Genomic DNA, 13,285 nt, shown 5'->3' with positions numbered 1-13,285 from the left:
AAAACTGAGCAAGGGAACACAGGAAAGTGAGGGCATAAATACACAGGTGAATCAGATAGCCACAGGTGACACCAATAGGAAGATGATTATTCCCGACTGTGAGTGAGGAGGGGCCTAAGGTTGTCGGAGGATGACACCTAGTGGGGCGCTCTGGAACTGCAACCCACTCCTGTAACACAACCTCCCTCGTTTCTTTCTGTCCTCCTAATCTCTCTCTCTTCCTGAGAAGTGCTGGTATGTTACGTAGTGGGAGCATTGGCCTGTTTACACACACTCCCCAAACAGAGAGTGAGAGAGGGACAGAGAGAGAGAGAGAGAGAGAGAGAGAGAGAGAGAGAGAGAGAGAGAGAGAGAGAGAGAGAGAGAGAGAGAGAGAGAGAGAGAGAGAGAGAGAGAGAGAGAGAGAGAGAGAGAGAGAGAGAGAGAGAGAGAGAGAGAGAGTAGGAGAGAGAGAGAGTCAATCTCTTTATGGAAGACTCCTTTGTCTCAGCTAGCTGACAGAGAGAGAGAGAGAGAGAGAGAGAGAGAGAGAGAGAGAGTCAAGGAAGAACAAGAGAGAGATAGAGAAAGGGGGAGAGGTGTGTAAAAGTGTGTTAGGAAGGTGGGAAAAGAGATTCATAGAGAGCAGATCTGTAGATCTGTTGTCCATTCCCACTGAGGATCAGGCAGCTGGAGAGAGAAGGTGGGAAGAGCTCACAACCTCAAGTTTAGAATTGAATTAAAGGAATATTAGAGAGAGAAGACAGTTTTGAGGAGAACTAGATACTGAATACTTTTAAGCGTAGTAGACGGATCACAGATCATAGCCTGGAGATTAGGGAATTGAAGAGATCCCTGGAGGAGATACAGACGAGAAGATCACACTGCGTTAAGTTGCTCTCAAGTTCAGAGAGCAAATCTAATTCTGTTGAATTCAAAGTCTGTTGGATTGCATCTCAAAGTGCGCAGTGCTGCAGGAGAAAGACAATTATTTAGGAGTCACACTGGAGGTCAGCCAGCAATGGCTTCTAGACAACACATTCTCCTAGTGTGATTATTTGGTCTGAGTATCATCAGCTTTGCCAGGCCGTTTGGTTAACCGTCTCCGGGAAGAACAAACTACTAAATGGAAGTACATTTCACATCAGCACCCAGTGGATGTATAGCAGCGCTCAGCCTCAATTGACCCTTGATTGTTCTCAGCAGCTGTGAACCAGAGGTTTGCGTGGGGTCAGAGGTTGGACAGGGGTTAGGGGTGAGACCAGGACAGTATGTGGTTGTGGCTCCAGCCTGCTGCAGCTCTGTGTGAGCCTGAGGCATGACCCTACCTGCCTCCTGGGACTGGGACGGACTTGACAGTTAGGAGGACTTGGGGTGGGGCGGATGCCTGGATAGTCAGGAAGACTAGAGGGAAGAGTGGGGAGAGGTACGTTAGTCTGTTGGAATGGAATGCGGGGGGGGTTGCTGGACAGGTAAGACAGTGTGGGACTGCGTAGAGGAATAGGGAGGGAGGGAGGGATCACTGAAAGTATTTTACAAAGGAGCCATTTTTCGTTTTATTTGTCATAGTTGAGAGATGCTTGTTTTTACGATGTTAGGTTCTGCAAAGTGACTAACATGTAATAGAACAAGGCCCTGATAGCACTGATCAGTGTGATGTAAATAAGGACGTTCAACCCTCACTAAATGTCTCTCCCAAAGCTACGCATTTCTTGCAAGGGAACAGTCCTTTGTCAGTATGCCTCTGGTAGTGGAATAATAGCAGTAGCTTCTGGCTCTACTGGCTATAGCTGTTGATTTGGATGATCTCTGATGATGTGCCATTCCCAGAATGGTTGTCAAAGTGGTAGCATAAGTGGATATCCTTTATAGGGCAGTATTTTCTTTTTGCATCTTTGTCTTTCTTTGAGTGGCAGATTTATAGCTTTTTGTATAAATAGCTAAGCTTCCCAATATGAGGTAGGCAATGACTGTGAATGTTAGAGCACACTGTGTGCCCCAGCCAACCCTACCTTGAGGATATCAAAAGCCTATTGATGTGGGCTGATGTAGTTTCAATCGTTGCCGCTTGGCAGACTGGTGTACTCATGAACCAGTTGTTGTTGTGTTATTTAGTTTGGGTGTGACTGTGACACACAGAGGGCTGCACACACACACGTCCACACACTCAAACGCAAGTAGCTCTCACAGTCTCGCGTCAGAATTATACATTCATCCATGTTTCTCAAACATTCAATTTCTAAGTTATTCCAAACATCACATTTTGAAGTTGCTCCAAATGTAACATTTCAAAGTGTTTAAGTTTAAGTTTAGGCATGAACTCCACATTTTTAAAATTAGGGTTAAATTTACATTTACATTTTACATTTACATCATTTATCAGACGCTCTTATCCAGAGCGACTTACAAATTGGTGCATTCAACTTATGATAGCCAGTGGGACAACCAACCCTCCTAAACCCTCCCAACCCAAACCTGTGACCCCTCTTAAAACATTCCTGCCTCCCGGGAGGACGAATTAGTGTGGCACCTCCCTCCCTCTCTCCCGTGTCAGTGTGCAGCCTTAAAAGGCTTCCCCAGCTGGCTGGTTTCTCTCTAATGATGGAGATTGTGTTATTATTGAGTGTCCTCTACTCCCCGACCCACATCCTGCTTCTTCACAGAACACTTCTTCTATCCTCTCTGAGACACTCCTACAAACACAGATGTTCACCAGGGGCCTGGTCATCTGCCCAGGACTAACAGAGAACATCAGCTCATTCATATATGCAAGAATGAAGAAGAATGAGGACTGTAGTCTGGATTCACCTGTTTGTCACTGGGTTTTATGAGTGTGTGAACGTGCGCATGTGCTTGCGTGAGTACATGCGTGTGTGTCCATGCATTAGGGTTTTAGTGTGTGTGTCTGAGCATGGTTTTGTGTGAGTGGCATGTCAAGGCACATATTTGTCAACTGGAGTTGACTTCCTCTCTGTGTGAGTAGAACTGATGTAATCCTGCTGTACTCTGTCATCGTTTGACTGAGTGTTGACGCACAACACTAATGCCCTGGCCTGGTCAGTCCCTCCAAATGTCTCAGGCTTTACACTGGGTCAGAGTTTGAAACTGTGGGGTCAGAGGGAGTAGGGGAACACTCACATGGTGATATCCTAATCCAAATGTCAAATGACCACGTTCAATATACAAATAAACTACAAACCCACTGCCATGCCTGGGTTGCTATTATAATCTGTTTCTGTCTTTTCTGTACACTCTCTGAAAAGAAAAGAGCTCACACTCAACCCAAATACTGTCTCGTAGACAGAGTGTTTGTTTAGTGCCATTTCTCTTTTAACTCAATTTAAACTGTTATAACTGACTATTACTAACCAAGGACATCCCTGAACTGAGACTCACCTTGATCTAACCTCCTTCTCTGTCCCCTCAGGGGCACGGCAGACTGGTTCGGGGTCAGTAAGGAAAACGACAGCACCCAGCGATGGCGGAGGAAGAGCCTGCAGCACTGCAACCTGCGCTACGGCCGTCTCAAGGCCCAGGTGATGAGGGAGATGGAGCTGTCCAGCCAGGACAACCTGTCTCTAACCAGCACTGAGACCCCACCACCCCTCTACCTCCCCCCACACCACCACCACCACCCCTATGGCATGCAGAGGGTATGGCAGCGCCGCCCACAGACAGACGTTCATAGACTGTCTTTCTTTCTCTTACCATACATCTGTGCATGTGTCATGTGTTGTGTTTTGATGAAGGTGATGTGTAGTGTTTCTTTACCCAATATCAATCCTATATGCCTCCCTTGGGAACAATGACGTTATTCAATACAATTCAATATAGATATCAGAATTTATATTTCGCTTATTTCGGGTGATATAGTTCCTATGTGATGTGTATTAATACATGGAGTAATGCAACTATTATAGGTCAATCACTATGGTAACCTGCGTATTGATATGACTGTGAACTTGACCTGTCATGTAGCCACTTAGCATGTGAGTTCACCACTAAATAACCTAAAATAATATACTTGCCTCCGTGCTGTTTACTACAGCATTGGACAATACAGTGTCTGCCTCTGTGTGTGTGTGTGTGTGTGTGTAGATTGTGGACCCCCTGGCGCGGGGCCGTGCGTTCCGCCTGGTGATGGAGGTAGATGGTTACAGCGTACCCCAGACCCCCATCACCCCTGGTGCCACCTCACTCTGCTCCTTCTCCAGCTCGCGCTCCGCACTCAACAAGTTACCACGTAGACGCAAACGAGAGTCCGTTGCTGTCATGAGCTTCAAGGCCACCGCCGCGCTGGTCAAGGTGTGTGTTGCACAGACAGTGAGACAGAGGCGAAGATCAGAGTGTGTGTGGTCTGTTATCCAGTAGAGTATTGTGTATTCTATAACTGGAACATTGAACGATGCAGGGCTAATCCCGCCTCCAGAGGTCAACTATAATAACTATAATGGCCACTGTTCACAGCTGGTTGTCAGAAGTCAGAGAGGACAATAATTTGTGTTGTCTGGTCTGGGGATACTGTCTACCCTTTGTTTACTGGGTATGTTCTTGATTCTGGGTTGGGGTCAATTCCATTTCTATTTGAAATTTAGTTTACTTCCTACTGACGGAATTGAAATTGAATTGACCCGTCACACACACCAGTAATGTATTTTCATGCAATAAATGTATATCAGAGGGTATTACATTGACGGTGATGATGACAACGATGATGATGATGGTGTGTGTCAGGGCCATACGGTTTGGGAGAGGGAGGGCGCTGCCCGGCGGTGTCGCAGACGGAGCTTCATGCCAGTGAGTTTCCTGGAGGACGACACAGTGGACTTCCCTGACGAGCTGGACACCTCCTTCTTTGCTAGGGTGAGTAACACTCACATACACACAACCGTCCCATCACACATTCACCACACACACTCACACAGTTTCTCCTGGCCCTCTTCCTATCTTTTCCTCCTCCTCCACCTCCTCTTCTCCTCCACCTCCTCCACCTCCTCCTCCTCCTCCTTCTCCTCTCCTCCATGCAGGATGGTCTGAGGATAGGAGATGAGGAGCTGTCTACTTATGCAGACGATGTCTTTGACTCTCCGTCTGAGGCCGCCATTAAAGAGGAGGAGTCTAACACAGTTGCAGATAAGAGTGACCTCACAGGTGGCACCCTGGACAAGAACGAACTGGAGAGGAGTCACCTGATGCTGTAACTCACAGACAGACAGACACACAGACACACACACAGACACACAGACACACACACACAGACACACACACACACACACACAGACAGTAGACACACACACAGACACACACACAAACACACACACAGACAGACACACACACAGACACACACACAAACACACACACAGACACGCAGACACACAGACACACAGACACAAACACAGACACACACACAAACAGACACACAAACAGACAGACAGACAGACACACAGACACACACACACACACAGACACACACACAGACACAGACAGACACACACACACACAGACACAGACACACACACAGACACAGACAGACACACAGACAGACACACAGACAGACACAAGTTGCTGCTGCTACTGGACCCTGTTTTCACCTAACACACACCCTCTTCTGACCCTCTCTCTCTCTCTCTCTCCCTCTCCTCCGCTACCATATTGTTCTCTCTCTCTCTCTCCTCCTCCTCCCTCTACCTCTCAATCGCTCCGCAGACCCCTAGAAAGAGGCTGGCGTAAGGGTAAAGAACCTGGGCCCTCTCTGGTCCAGCCCACGGTGCGTCTGCGGCAGGAGGTGGTGAGTGTGAGTAGACAGCGGCGAGGCCAGCGGATCACGGTGCCCGTCAAGAAGCTCTTCGCCAGGGAGAAGAGGCCCTACGGCCTAGGCATGGTGGGACGGCTCACCAACAGAACCTACCGCAAACGCATCGACAGCTTCGTCCAGCAACAGATAGAGGACATGGCCGACCACAGGTACACTTTATTGTCAATGAGGATTCTCAGATTCTTGAATTTCAATTTCAAGTTCAGAATTTGCTACATTGCTATGCAATTGACTTCAACTCTGGCGTGGTCACATAGTCGCACTTTAACATGGTCACGTCTAACATCTTATGATACTACAGGGGAAGAGCCCAGTCACAGCTGTAGTGTCTGAGTTGGCCCCAGATAAGATACAGCATGAGTCATCACAGGATAGTGTAAACCAGTGGCTCCCAAACATTACTGCACAATGACTCACATGAAAGCACCTTTTTTCTGTGACTGACCTGGCCTCTAGACACACCAGGACTGTGTGACTCAGTAACAGATGGCCCACTCCCAAGTCCATGTGGGAAACAATGGTGTACACAGGTGTACACTACTAACTTTTCTCCTAGTGGCTGCAGCTGTTTTCAGTGGGAAGCCCACACTGACGTACTGAGATACTGACATACTGAGATACTGAGATACTGAAATACTGAGATACTGAGATACTGACATATTGAGATACTGAGATACTGACATACTGAGATACTGAGATACTGAGATACTGACATACTGAGATACTGACATACTGAGATACTGACATACTGAGATACTGAGATACTGAGATACTGACATACTGAGATTATGAGATACTGTTTCTAACAGAGGAGGCAAGCTGCTGTACTGTCTAGGATACCGTATTAATATTGTGTGTGTGTGTGTGTGTGTGTGTGTGTGTGTCCCTGCAGGCCTTTCTTCACGTACTGGATCATGTTTGTCCACCTGTTGATCACCATCCTGACTGTGTGTCTCTACGGCATCGCCCCTGTGGGCTTCTCCCAGCACGAGACCGTCGACTCGGTCAGTACACTGATTTTCTGCTGTAGTTTGTGTTCTAAAAGTTACAGTGACGGGTGTATCATCTTTGCTATTTTTATTTTTATTTATTTTGGATCCCCATTAGCTGTTGCCAAGGCAGCAGCTACTCTTCCTGGTGTCCAACAAAATTAAGGCAGTTCATACAATTTTAAAAACATTACAATACTTTCACAGATTTCACAACACACTGTGTGCCCTCAGGCCCCTACACCACTACCACATATCTACGGTACAAAATCCATGTGTACGTGTGTGTATAGTGCATATGTTATCGTGTGTGTGTATGCATGTGTCTGTGCCTATGTTTGTGTTGCTTCACAGTCCCCGCTGTTCCATAAGGTGTTTTTTATCAGTTTTTTAAATCTAATTTTACTACTTGCATCAGTTGCATCGTCAATTTCTCTCAGCCAATCATTTGTGTAAGTGCTGTGCTTGTTGAATGTCCTTCTCTATAAGGATGCTGAAAGTGTGTTGTCAATTTGTTTACTGTAAAATAGCTGTGATGGGTGATTTGAAGGAGTCAGGCGCAGGAGGGTAAATCACGGAATACAGAGTTTCGCAGAATTGCGTCAACAGTCCAGTGCGCAAAACAGGCGCACTGGAACCAAACAGGCACACGGGGAAAATATACCCCGGCAATACAAAATACACGAAGCTCAACCGAGCTACACTCTCCTCACACTAATCAATCACCCACAAGGACAAAGGGGCAGAGGGAACACTTATACAAGTACTATTGAGGGGATATGGTCCTCTGTAGCTCAGCTGGTAGAGCACGGTGCTTGTAACGCCAAGGTAGTGGGTTCGATCCCCGGGACCACCCATACACAAAAATGTATGCACGCATGACTGTAAGGCGCTTTGGATAAAAGCGTCTGCTAAATGTCATATTATTTATTATTATTATATGAACCAGGTGTGTGTAATAGACAAGACAAAACAAATGGAATGATGAGATGAGGAGTGGCAGTGGCTAGAAGGCCGGTGACGACAAACGGCGAAGCCTGCCCAAACCAGGAGAGGAGGCAGCTTCGGAGGAAGTCGTGACAGTACCCCCCCATTGACGCGCAGCTCCAGCAGCGCGCCGACACCGGCCTCGGGGACAGGCAGGAGGAGGCAGAGCAGGGCGAGCCGGATGGCGACTGTGGAAATCCCTCACCGGGACCCAGCACCGCTCCTCCGGACCGTACCCCTCCCACTCCACGAGGTACTGAATGCCCCCCACCCGTGCCTCGAATCCAGGATGGAACAGATGGAGTACGCCGGGGCCCCATCAATGTCCAGAGGAGGCGGAGGGACCTCCTACACCTCAGACTCCTGGAGCGGACCAGCCACCACCGGCCTGAGGAGAGACACATGGAACGAGGAGTTAATACGATAATCATGTGGGAGTAATAACCTATAGGTAACCTCGTTTATCCTCCTCAGGACTTTGAACGGCCCCACAAATCGCGGGCTCAGCTTCTGGCAGGGCAGGCGGAGGTGCAGATTCTGGGTTGAGAGCCAGACCCGATCACCCGGTATGAAGACCGGGGCCTCACTGCGGTGGCGGTCAGCATTGGCCTTCTGACAATGCACGGCGCGTTGGAGGTGGACGTGAGCAGCATTCCAAGTCTCCTCCACGGGCCGAAACCAGTCATCCACTGCAGGAGCCTCGGTCTGGCTCTGGTGCCACGGTGCCAGAACCGGTTGGTAACCTAAAACACATTGGAATGGTGTTTGGTTAGTGGAAGAGTGACGGAGAGAGTTCTGGGCATATTCGAACACCGACCACTCACCCGGCCGGTCCTGGCAGTAGGACTGCAGGAATCTACCCACATCCTGATTTACCCGTTCCACCTGCCCATTAGACTCGGGGTGACCGAGACCCCCAGACGTTCCATGAACGCCTTCCAGACCTTGGATGTGAACTGGGGACCCTGGTCAGACACTATGTCCTCTGGTACCCCGTAGTGCCGGAAGACGTGTGTAAACAGGGCCTCCGCAGTCTGCAGGACCGTGGGGAGACCGGGCAGAGGAATGAGGCGGCAGGCTTAGGAAAAGCGGTCCACAACGACCAGGATGGTGGTGTTTACCTTGAGAGAGGGGAAGATCAGTAAGGAAATCAATACTCAGGTGAGACCATGGCCGTTGTGGAACTGGTAAAGGCTGTAACTTACCCGCTGGGAGGTGCTTAGGTGCCTTACTCTGGGCGCACACTGAGCAGGAGGAGACATACACCCTCACGTCCTTAGCCAAGGTTGGCCACCAGTACTTTCCGGTCAGGCAGCGCACTGTAAGGCCGATACCTGGGTGAAAAGAGGAGGGGGACGTGTGTGCCCAGTAGACGGTCACGGACAAGAGCAGGCACGTACTGCAGCCCAGCTGGACACTGAGGTGGAGATGGCTCTGTGCGTAACGCCTGCTCTATATCCGCGTCCATCGCCCATACTACTGGCGCCACAATGCAGGAGGCCGGGAGTATGGGGGTGTTGTCTCTGGGCCTCTCCTCTGTGTCGTACAGCCGTGACAGTGCATCTGCCTTCATGTTCTTCGTACCCGGGATGTATGATAGAGTAAAATCAAACCGAGTGAAGAACAGGGCCCACCTGGTCTGGCGAGGGTTCAGCCTCCTCACTGCCCCGATGTACTCTAGGTTACTGTGGTCCATTCAGACGAGGAAATGGTGTTTCGCCCCTTCGAGCCAGTGCCTCCACACGGTCAGGGCTCGGACAACAGCCAACAGCTCCCGATCACCAACGTCGTAGTTCTGCTTCGCCGGGCTGAGCTTCTTGGAGAAGAAGGCACAGGGGCGGAGCTTGGGTGGCATGCCCGAGCGTTGAGATAGGACCGCGCCTATCCCTACCTCGGTCGCATCCACCTCCACTACGAATGGTAGTGATGGATCGGGGTGGGCCAGTACCGGGGCAGAGGTGAACAGACCCCTCAGGTTGCTAAAGGCCCTGTCAGCCTCACCAGACCAGCGGAGCCGGGATGGCCCACCCTTCAACAGAGATGTGATGGGAGCTGTGACCTTGCCAAAGCCCCGGATAAACCTCCGATAGTAGTTGGCAAAGCCAATAAACGGAGTACTTTGCGAACCAGGGACACATGCTCGGCGCACGTAGAGGAATACACCAGAATGTCATCGATGTAGACCACTACACCGCGACCAAGCATGTCCCGAAACACCTTGTTTACAAAGGACTGGAAGACGGATGAAGCGTTCATCAAACCGTAAGGCATCACCAGGTATTCATAATGCCCTGTGGTTGTGCTGAATGCTGTCTTCCACTCGTCCCCCTCTCGGACACGCACCAGGTTGTACGCACTCCGGAGATCTAATTTTGTGAAGAAGCGCACCCCATGCATTGACTCGATCACCGAAGGAATGAGGGGGAGAGGATAACTAAATCGTATCGTCCCCTTGTTCAGTGATCGGTAATCAATGCAAGGGTGCAGACCGCTGTCTTTCTTCTTCACAAAAAAATTAACTTGAGGAGGCGGGCGAAGTAGAGGGACGTATAAACCCCTGGCGTAGGGACTCGGTGACGTATGTCTCCATAGCCTCCGTTTCAGCCTGTGACAGGGGATACATATGACTCCTGGGAGGCACAGCGTCTACCCGGAGGTTTATCGCGCAATCCCCCGCCCGATGAGGTGGTAACTTGGTCGCCTGCGTTTTGGAAAACGCGTGCGCCAAATCGAGGTATTCGAGGGGAATGCGCACAGTGGAGGTACTGTCTGGACTTTCCACTATGGTTGCACCAACGGAAACACAGAGACACCTACCCTGACACTCTCGCGACCACCCCGTGAGAACCCTCTGCGGCCATGAAAATGTGGGGTTGTGGAGTGCTAACCAAGGAATACCTAACACAACAGGGAAAGCAGGAGACTCAATAATATAAAAAAAGTGACTTGCTCGCGATGAGTCTCGTGGGTAACAATAGTGACTGTTGCTGTAACCTCCCTAACGAACCCGGACCCTAATGGTCGACTGTCAAGTGCTCTGATGGGGAGTGGAATGGATAGGGGAACCAATGTAATGCCTAGACTGTGTGAAAATGACCTGTTCATAAAGTTCCCAGCTGCGCCTGAATCGACCAGAGCCTTACACTGGGGAACTACAATGTAATCAGGAAAGTGGATGGGTAGGGTACAGTGCGCAGCAGAGGGCTCTGAACGAGTGTGGGTGTACAATACCTGGGGTGACGCGAGAGTGCCCTGCCTGCCGCCTCCAGACCCAAAAGAATGCTGACGACATCGTGCAGTGAAATGTCCTCTCGTGCCACCAGAGTGACACTGGCGCTGTCGTCCTCTGCTCTCCCGAATCGCCGCTCCATCAGCTCGTGATCCGAGTCGGGCAGGGTTGGAACGGGCAGGCCCCTCCAGGACGTCCTCTGGCCACCAGCAGGTTGTCCAACCGGATGGCCATGTCCACCAGTTGAGTGAAGGACAACATGGTGTCCCGGCAGGCTAGCTCCCTTCGGACGTCCTCCTGCAGATGGCACCGGAAGTGGTCGATGAGGGCCCACTCGTTCCACCCGGACCCAGCTGCTAGAGTCCGGAACTCCAGGGCGAACTCCAGGGTCCTCGTCCCCTGCTTCAGGTGGACCAGCCGCTCGCCCGCCTCTCGACCCTCGGGCGGGTGATCGAAGACAGCCCGAAAGAGACGAGCGAACTCCCCGTAGTTGTCCAACGCAGCTCCTCCTTCATTCCAGACCCCGTTGGCCCACTCCAGGGCTTTCCCCGAGAAGCAGGAGACGAGGGCGGACACCTTCTCCCGCTCCAATGGGGCCGGGCTGATACTGGAATAGTAGAGCTCCAGTTGGAGGAGGAATCCCTGGCAGAGAGCAGCTGTCCCGTCGAAATCCCGTGGTCGTATATATGGATCCCTCTGGTTGCTGGGGTGTGGGTGGCTGGATCCGGTCGCCCAGCTGGTCCCGATAGATCGGGTCCTCTCCTCTCCAGGGGTTGGACGACCTGGAGAACCCGATCCATCGCTTCTCCCAAGCTGGCTAGTATCATCGAATGCTCCTGGACCCGTGCACGACTCCAGGCATGCGCTCCTTTCCTGTTGACTCCATTACGGGTGGGTGATTCTGTGATGGGTGATTTGAAGGAGTCAGGCACAGGAGGGTAAATCACAGAATACAGAGTTTATTCCGGAATACAGAGTTACGCAGAATTGCGTCAAACAGTCCAGTGTGCAAAACAGGCGCTCTGGAACCAAACAGGCACATAGGGAAAATATACCCCGGCAATACAAAATACATGGAGCTCAACCGAGCTACACTCTCCTAAGCAATCACCCACAAGGACAAGGGGGCAGAGGGAACACTTATACATGTACTAATGAGGGGATATAAAACAGGTGTGTGTAATAGACAAGACAAAACAAATGGAATGATGAGATGAGGAGCACCAGTGGCTAGAAGGCCGGTGATGACGAACGCCGAAGCCTGCCCGAACCAGGAGAGGAGGCAGCTTCAGAGGAAGTCGTTTTCCAATAGTTTACTAAGGGTTGGTAACAGGCTAATTGGTCGGCTATTCGAGCCAGTAAATGGGGCTTTACTATTTTTAGGTAGCGGAATGACTTTTGCTTCCCACCAAGCCTGGGGGCACACACATTCTAGTAGCCTTAAATTGAAAATATGGCTAATAGGAGTGGCAATATTGTCCGCTATTATCCACAGTAATTTTCCATCCAAGTTGTTAGACCCCGGTGGCTTGTCATTGTTGATAGACAACAATACTTTTTCAACCTCTTCCACACTCACTTTACGGAATACAAAATTACAATGCTTGTCTTTCATAATTTGGTCAGATATACTTGGATGTGTAGTGTCAGCAATTGTTGCTGGCATGTCATGCCTAAGTTTGCTAATCTTCCCAATGATAAAATCATTAAAGTAGTTGGCAATATCAGTTGGTTTTGTGATGAATGAGCCATCTGATTCAATGAATGATGGAGCTGAGAATTCCTTTTTTCCAAAATGTCATTTAAGGTGCTCCAAAGCTATGAAGGTTGTGCCTTATGTGATAAGTGATCCATTGAATCAATGTGTTATGTCTTTGCATTTTACTTTGTAAAACCTTTGGCTTTTCCACTCTCTCTCTTTAGGTTTTGAGAAATAAAGGTGTTTATGAAAATGTCAAGCTTGTGCAACAAGAAAACTTTTGGGTGGGACCAAATTCGGTAAGTGTAGCTTTTTTAGGCTAATGGACTAATTTGATCATTTAAACCTCAATGTCAGCTGTGAGACCTTGTCTTTGTTCTGACTGCACATCCTCCCCCTGGCCTGCAGGAGGCGCTGATCCATCTGGGGGCTAAGTTCTCCCCTTGCATGCGTCAGGACCAACAGGTCCATGACCTGATCCAGGAGAAGAGAGGAAGAGAGAGGGAGTCAGCCTGCTGTGTGAGGAACGACCGCTCCGGCTGTCTCCAGACCTCACAGGAGGAGTGCTCTGTGAGTTACCCTGGTGT

The 13,285-nt window shown here is 49.9% G+C and overlaps 1 protein-coding gene across 2 annotated transcripts in view; it reads left to right on the top strand.

Annotated features, from left to right (window-relative positions):
* The window catches only part of LOC121576911 (inactive rhomboid protein 1-like), a 71,643-nt gene that overhangs the window by 32,929 nt on the left and 25,429 nt on the right, over positions 1 to 13,285 (top strand). For both annotated transcript variants that reach the window (XM_045224906.1, XM_045224903.1), the window contains 8 exons: positions 3,407 to 3,632; positions 4,078 to 4,284; positions 4,714 to 4,842; positions 5,007 to 5,176; positions 5,686 to 5,943; positions 6,687 to 6,798; positions 12,923 to 12,997; positions 13,107 to 13,268. In XM_045224906.1, the coding sequence (XP_045080841.1) occupies positions 3,407 to 3,632; positions 4,078 to 4,284; positions 4,714 to 4,842; positions 5,007 to 5,176; positions 5,686 to 5,943; positions 6,687 to 6,798; positions 12,923 to 12,997; positions 13,107 to 13,268 (1,339 nt within the window). The remainder of the gene's footprint in view (positions 1 to 3,406; positions 3,633 to 4,077; positions 4,285 to 4,713; positions 4,843 to 5,006; positions 5,177 to 5,685; positions 5,944 to 6,686; positions 6,799 to 12,922; positions 12,998 to 13,106; positions 13,269 to 13,285) is intronic.

This window comes from Coregonus clupeaformis, chromosome 1 (genome assembly GCF_020615455.1).
Source record: "Coregonus clupeaformis isolate EN_2021a chromosome 1, ASM2061545v1, whole genome shotgun sequence".
Lineage (NCBI taxonomy): Eukaryota > Metazoa > Chordata > Actinopteri > Salmoniformes > Salmonidae > Coregonus > Coregonus clupeaformis.
The sequence above is the reverse complement of the archived record's forward strand: the minus strand, read 5'-3'. Positions and strand labels throughout refer to the sequence as shown.